Here is a 6,778-nt window from a genome sequence, read left to right on the forward strand (position 1 = left end):
CACTTGTGGCTGGCTGAAACCTTATCCATCAAATAACATTTGCTTTACAGGTCTGCTCCCATTGAGGTGTTGAAAATAGAGAAATATCTGTTCTCACCGTCACAACCCACTACTGTTCCCCGGCCGGAGCCTTGCCATACAAGGCCCTCCAGGAGGTCGAGGAGTCGCCGGCCTCCCCTCTGTTCTCCTCGGCCTCCGCGCAATGGCGCACTGGAGACCAAATATGGAAGGGGGCCGCGCCGGGCTGGAGGCTCCGCACGGTATAAATTAAAGCTGTCTGCCCCGGGATCTCCACCACTGCTGCTACTGCCACAGGAACAGGCTCTTGGCGCTGATCTGGTGAGTAGCCGGGACAGACACTAACAACTTTAATAAGTCCAGCTGCATTACAATCAATGCAATCAAAAGGGAAATGCCGACCGGAGGAGTTTACTTGCAACTGGAAAACACTCGGAGACGCAAGGATGGAATCAACTTTTATTTGGGACTTTTATTTTGGAATTAACTTTTAGAAATTTAACGCACCGATTAGTTTTCATTAGAGTCGTTTGAGTATTGATAAATCATGGTGCTGGTTTTATTTTTTGTAGTGACATTATCACTAGTCTGGATATTTCATTCAGACGCATTGCTGAAACTGAGTAGCTTAATTGGACTTGGCCAAAGGTTAAAAAAAAAACACACACACAAGTTTTTACTTTTACATTTTCAGTCTGAGTTTTAACTTGACTTTGAAATACTATAGGGTAATCCTATCCTACATAGCGATAAAATGGGAATCAGATTTTTGCTCCTACGTCAAAATTCTGAGGATGAAGAACTAGGCTCTCCCTTACCAAAAAGCACTACAAAAGAATCCTATAATACATTTAAAGGGATAGCCTATAGGTCTGCACTTACCACAGCAGTAACCTACCACAATATCCTATAGGAATATTATAGGAAGATTAGTGATACTATAAAAGAAAAAAATTCAGACTTTTTCCCCACGTCACCTCACCAGAAACCCAGCTGACATCATGTGTGACGAGGACGAGGTTACCGCTCTGGTGTGCGACAACGGCTCCGGGCTGGTGAAGGCTGGCTTCGCCGGAGATGACGCTCCTAGAGCCGTGTTCCCCTCCATCGTGGGCCGGCCCCGTCACCAGGTGAGACCCGGCACCTGCCCAGCTCAGCTCACCTGGATGCAGCTGGATGCAGGACAGGGCTTATATAGACTAATATGGTGGTTGTACTGCAAAGCTGGCCCATTCATAGAGCACTTAATATTATTATTAGGTTGTTTGATTGTAGTAGTGATAGTGATAGAAGTAGTTGTTGCAGGAGTAGTGAGGGCAGTAGTAGTGGCAATATGCAGTAATAGGCTAGTAGCTGTAGTGGCCTACTAGTAGGCTAGTAGAAGTTTTTGTTGCCATTGCAGTAGTAGTAGTAGTAGTAGGCCTAGTAGCAGCCGCAGTAGTAGTAGGCAGCTAGTTGTTGTTGTTGTACCAGTAGTAGTGGGCCTTGTAGTGGCAGCAGTAGTACTTTTTGTTGCTACTGTTGTAGCAGTAGCAGTAGTAATAAGCTTTGTAGCCTTGTAGTAGTACTAGTTGTAGTAGAAATATTAGCAGCAGTAGTAGTATTAACAGAAGAAATAGTAGTAATAGTTGTTGTTGTTGTAACAGTAGTAGTGGGCCTTGTAGTAGCAGTAGTGACAGTAGTAGCAGTAGAAGGAGGATTAGCAGTAGTAGTGTAGTAGTAGTAGTAACAGTAGTAGTGGTAAGATAAGTAGTAGTAGCAGTTTTAGTAGGAGCAGCAGCAGTAAGAGGAGGAGTAGAAACAGAGTAAATCCAGTTGCAAATGAAAACATTTTCAGTAATTTTATGTTGTTATGTAGCTAGTGCTCTAGAAGAGTACAAGAATCCAGTGAGCTTTAGTTCCTACATCAGCCAATATTCCTGTGACTCTAGAATGACCATGTAAGACAGAAGTGCTGAGAAAAGAAATAGCAGCTTAGAAGAGCAGTTAAAGGGATTTTTTTTAATTTTCTTTGTTGACAGAAACCTAAACAGAGACAGTCATCAGGCGATTGCATAATGAAATCTTGGTCGAGCGTTTAGTTGCCCTTGTCATCTCTATTCTGAGCATTCCCATCTCCTCCCTCGCAGGGCGTCATGGTGGGCATGGGTCAGAAGGACTCCTACGTCGGCGACGAGGCCCAGAGCAAGAGGGGCATCCTGACCCTGAAGTACCCCATCGAGCACGGCATCATCACCAACTGGGACGACATGGAGAAGATCTGGCACCACACCTTCTACAACGAGCTGCGCGTGGCCCCCGAGGAGCACCCCACCCTGCTGACCGAGGCCCCGCTCAACCCCAAGGCCAACAGGGAGAAGATGACCCAGATCATGTTCGAGACCTTCAACGTGCCCGCCATGTACGTGGCCATCCAGGCCGTGTTGTCCCTCTACGCCTCCGGCCGTACCACAGGTGAGCCGAGACGCCGTATTCGTGTTATATTTCACATTTTTGGGCGTTTTTTTTTTTTAACCTGATGTTTCCATCCAGGGCAATTTAGAATGAGTGCAGAGGAAGAATAAGCTTGAATTCCTGGTTTGTTAAGGTTGCAAGCAATCAGTAGTGAGGCAGGGAGGACTGCGAGGGTCAAAGTGTCCAAAGTCTGACAAATATTTCTGTGTCCCGAGGATGTTTTATCTAATCAAGACTATAAAGTCGACTGCTAGTAAATGGTTTAAACTCTGCATTAGCTGTAATTTCACTGTTTCCTCTGTGTTTTTATGTAGCAATGATTCATGGGAGTAATTTTAGCTGTAGTTCACATCCATCTCCGTTTTGGTTTCCCAGTTATGGTTCTGGTGCAGTGCTGAAATCAGGAGGACAACATTTGTTTATGTTTTAAATCAAATCAAATCCAATCAAATTTTATTCACTTTACACAGCCAGTTAAAAACAGTTGAGGGTCATGAAAAAGAAAGCCAGTAACAGAAACAAGATAACCACCATCATAAAGGGACACAAGAACAAGAGAAGTAATGTTTAAAATTGTAAAAAAAAAACAAAAAAAACAAAACAACATACATATATAAATAGAAATGAAAGCATGGTTAAAAATGGAAATTGGCTAAATCACACTATTATTCCAATATAATTCACATTTTTCTTTATTAGTGGTGGTCATTTTCATGCCGAGTCACTGCTGAACGAATACAGAGAAAGCAAAAAAGTCTACTAATCAGCTGTTTTAACAACATTCAATGCAGCCTGCTGTTAACGAGAGAATGACGACAGCTGATCCACTGTGTCACCGTCCTCCTCAGGTATCGTTCTGGACTCCGGTGACGGTGTGACCCACAACGTGCCGATCTATGAGGGCTACGCTCTGCCGCACGCCATCATGCGTCTGGACCTGGCCGGCCGCGATCTGACCGACTACCTGATGAAGATCCTGACTGAGCGCGGCTACTCCTTTGTGACCACCGGTAAGCTGGAAACAACGGCTGAAGGAACAAACAAAAATCGCCCAAGTTCGCCCAAGGTGCTCGAATTAAGCGGTTAAAGTGGTAATCCGTGAGATTCTTGTTTGTTTTTGTTTAATTTGACGACATTTTTGATGCTAAGCGCTCATTGGTTTCTGCACTGCACTTCCCAGAGATCACCTGCCAATCAAACAGTGTGGTGATGTAACTATCCCCTGTGTTATTTAGAGTGAACCCCTATGTTCACTCTAAACACTGATCAGGCCTGTACTGATCTTAGAGCTGCAACGATTAATCGATTAATCGATTAGTTGTCAACTATTAAATTAATCGCCAACTATTTTGATAGTCGATTAATCGGTTTGAGTAATTTTGTAAGAAAAATAAGTCAAAATTCTCTGATTCCAGCTTCTTAAATGTGAATATTTTCTGGTTTCTTTACTCCTCTATGACAGTAAACTGAATATCTTTGGGTTGTGGACAAAACAAGACATTTGAGGACGTCATCTTGGGCTTTGGGAAACACTGATCGACATTTTTCACCATTTTCTGACATTTTATAGACCAAACAACTAATCGTTTAATCGAGAAAATAATCGACAGATTAATCGACAATGAAAATAATCGTTAGTCACAGCCCTACCTGATCTACACTTACACAAAATCTCACCCGACTGATATCTGATCTGTCTGTGATCAACAAGTTAAAACTCCTCCACCTCTTTCCTGACAGCTGAGCGTGAGATCGTGCGTGACATCAAGGAGAAGCTGTGCTACGTGGCTCTGGACTTCGAGAACGAGATGGCCACCGCCGCCTCCTCCTCCTCCCTGGAGAAGAGCTACGAGCTTCCCGACGGTCAGGTCATCACCATCGGCAACGAGCGCTTCCGCTGCCCCGAGACCCTGTTCCAGCCTTCCTTCGTCGGTGTGTAGACTCTATAAAGGCGTATTGGTCAATGGTCGTCTGTTTAGAGTCTCAGTTGAGCAACAATAGAGCTGGATATTTCAGTACCAGAAGTCAAATCAAGTCAAATCTATTTATAAATCGCTTTTGACCAGTTTCATCACACAGTGCTGCACAGAGGAACAAAGGACGTAAATATAGAAAAAAGCATCACAAAAGCATCACAGCAAAAGACACACAGTTCGAGTTTGTTCCCTTCTAACTCTCCTCTCTCTTTGGTCAACAGGCATGGAGTCGGCCGGTATCCATGAAACCACCTACAACAGCATCATGAAGTGTGACATCGACATCCGTAAGGACCTGTACGCCAACAACGTCATGTCCGGCGGCACCACCATGTACCCCGGCATCGCTGACCGCATGCAGAAGGAGATCACCGCCCTCGCCCCCAGCACCATGAAGATCAAGGTATGTGGGGAGTTGAGCTGTTTCCCCTCAACTCTGCGTTAGATGGTTGATGGTTGTCACTCTATTCTGACAGATTACTAAGTTTTGAACAGGCAAATCATGTATTTTTTGCTGCTTTGGTATCGCCTTTCATCACATGACATCATTTAGACGAGTTAATGTTAACAGACAAATGTCAGTAAAATGACTTCAGAGCTTATCATCAACCACCAACAACATGTAACTGTTCTCCAAGTCTCATTTTTGAGATGTTTATTCATAGTATTCTGTTACCACACGGCCATCTTGGTAGGAAAATAACAGCTGACTGTAATAAAATAACAGGTGATTACAATCAATTGACAGCCACAGCCAATGAGCTGTGTATATGGTAAAGCTCCATATTGGAAGGAAATGCATGTGACATCATGGGGATATTAGGAATTCCTGTACTTTTCCAAATATAACCTGTAGAGAACTGCGAATAATCCTAATTATAATCATAATAAATCATTCAGGCAACCCTAATCCAATAATAATGCTAACCTTATTCTGGTTAAGGGCTTCAAATAGACAACCAGTGCAGCATTGATCAATTCATCATACAGTAATCATAATCATCATATTGGAGGTGGTTGATACTGACTGGCCGATGTCCAATTTTTAGTAAAAGGCCAAATTGAAAATATTGTCCGAAATCGTCCAAATGTCCTTAAGCAAGACACCAAACCCCTACCTTCTCACTCTTAAGGGTGTCTGCTAAATGTCTATCGTAAACTGAAAAGGTGTGGGCAAGGAATTTTGAATTTTGACCGGGAAAATGTGTAAAAAACTAACCTCATGTCCCCTCTCTCCTTCCTTCCTCAGATCATCGCTCCCCCTGAGCGTAAATACTCGGTCTGGATCGGCGGCTCCATCCTGGCCTCTCTGTCCACCTTCCAGCAGATGTGGATCAGCAAGCAGGAGTACGACGAGGCGGGACCCTCCATCGTCCACAGAAAGTGCTTCTAAAAAAACAAGCGACTCCCCCGCCCCCCCCCCCCTCCTCCCCCGCCCGCCTCAACGCAGTGGCAACAACAACAGCAAAAAGACTCTTTACATTACCTCCGCCTGTGGGTACAGATATGAAGAAGACAGACATCCAGGCAGCCCTTCCCTCGATCTATGTTTGTCTGTGTACAGTTTGTTTACGCGCAAGAGCAAATTTATATGTGCTTAATTTCTGGATTGTGAAATGTATTTATATGCGGATATTTATAGGTTTGTAAAATAAACAAGACCCGGGATTTGCACCCAGCAATTTGTCATGTCCTCTGTCTGTTAGATAGATAGATAGTTAGATAGATAGATAGATAGATAGATAGATAGTAACCCATAAAATGCTTTACTTTCATGTTTACATCCTTCCTGAATCAGTTCATATGAACAGCATTTTAATTGGATTGCTATTGACAGATAAATACAACAGGTTGCCCTCTTAAGTTGTTCTATATTTGGAAACGTAGCGAGGCAGTAAAGAGATTAGTCGCTGTAACAGACACTAAGTTTCCCAATGCACAGGAACAAATGGCTGCATATAGTAGGCCTATTTTATCTCTCTTTCTCTCTCTCTCACACACACACAAACACAGACAAAATATCCTCTGTACAGCACTAATATCCTCCTCTCTCTCCTCTCTCTTCTCTGATAAAGGTAGACAATGGTGAAGCATAGTAAAGCTTTTAGTAACAGTAGTAGTAGTAGTAGTAGTAGTAGTAGTAGCAGTCCTCTCCAACAAGCTTATTTGAGGATATTTTTAGTCAAATTAGATTATTGCACGTGCAGATAAACTTATAAAAGAATGTAACTTTTTCAGGATAATGCAATAATGCCTTAGCAGAATTGTTTCATAGTTTAACTCCTTGATTCGTGTTTTTTTTTTTTTTTTTTTTTTTTTTTTTTATATTT

The 6,778-nt window shown here is 42.9% G+C and overlaps 1 protein-coding gene across 1 annotated transcript; it reads left to right on the plus strand.

The window, feature by feature from the left end:
- Positions 1–302: 302 nt before the first annotated feature.
- On the plus strand, positions 303–6,120 carry actc2 (actin, alpha, cardiac muscle 2). Its single transcript, XM_071538283.1, has 7 exons — positions 303–339; positions 1,004–1,148; positions 2,148–2,472; positions 3,321–3,482; positions 4,213–4,404; positions 4,670–4,851; positions 5,698–6,120. The coding sequence occupies exons 2-7, from the start codon at positions 1,020–1,022 to the stop codon at positions 5,839–5,841; spliced, it is 1,134 nt and encodes a 377-aa protein (XP_071394384.1). The 5' UTR covers positions 303–339; positions 1,004–1,019; the 3' UTR covers positions 5,842–6,120.
- The last annotated feature ends 658 nt before the right edge of the window (positions 6,121–6,778 follow it).

Source organism: Centroberyx affinis, unplaced genomic scaffold (genome assembly GCF_046629955.1).
Source record: "Centroberyx affinis isolate AG114_WGS23_722 - 3 ecotype Tasmania unplaced genomic scaffold, CSIRO-AGI_Caff_v1 ptg000195l_1, whole genome shotgun sequence".
In the NCBI taxonomy this organism is placed as follows: domain Eukaryota; kingdom Metazoa; phylum Chordata; class Actinopteri; order Beryciformes; family Berycidae; genus Centroberyx; species Centroberyx affinis.

Excerpts from the sequence above, each read along its gene's own strand:
- actc2 (XM_071538283.1), top strand. The coding sequence starts at position 1,020 with ATGTGTGACGAGGACGAGGTTACCGCTCTGGTGTGCGACAACGGCTCC. Across the intron at positions 2,473-3,320 it reads CGCCTCCGGCCGTACCACAG|GTATCGTTCTGGACTCCGGT; the intron begins GTGAGCCGAGAC and ends CGTCCTCCTCAG. Across the intron at positions 3,483-4,212 it reads CTACTCCTTTGTGACCACCG|CTGAGCGTGAGATCGTGCGT; the intron begins GTAAGCTGGAAA and ends CTTTCCTGACAG.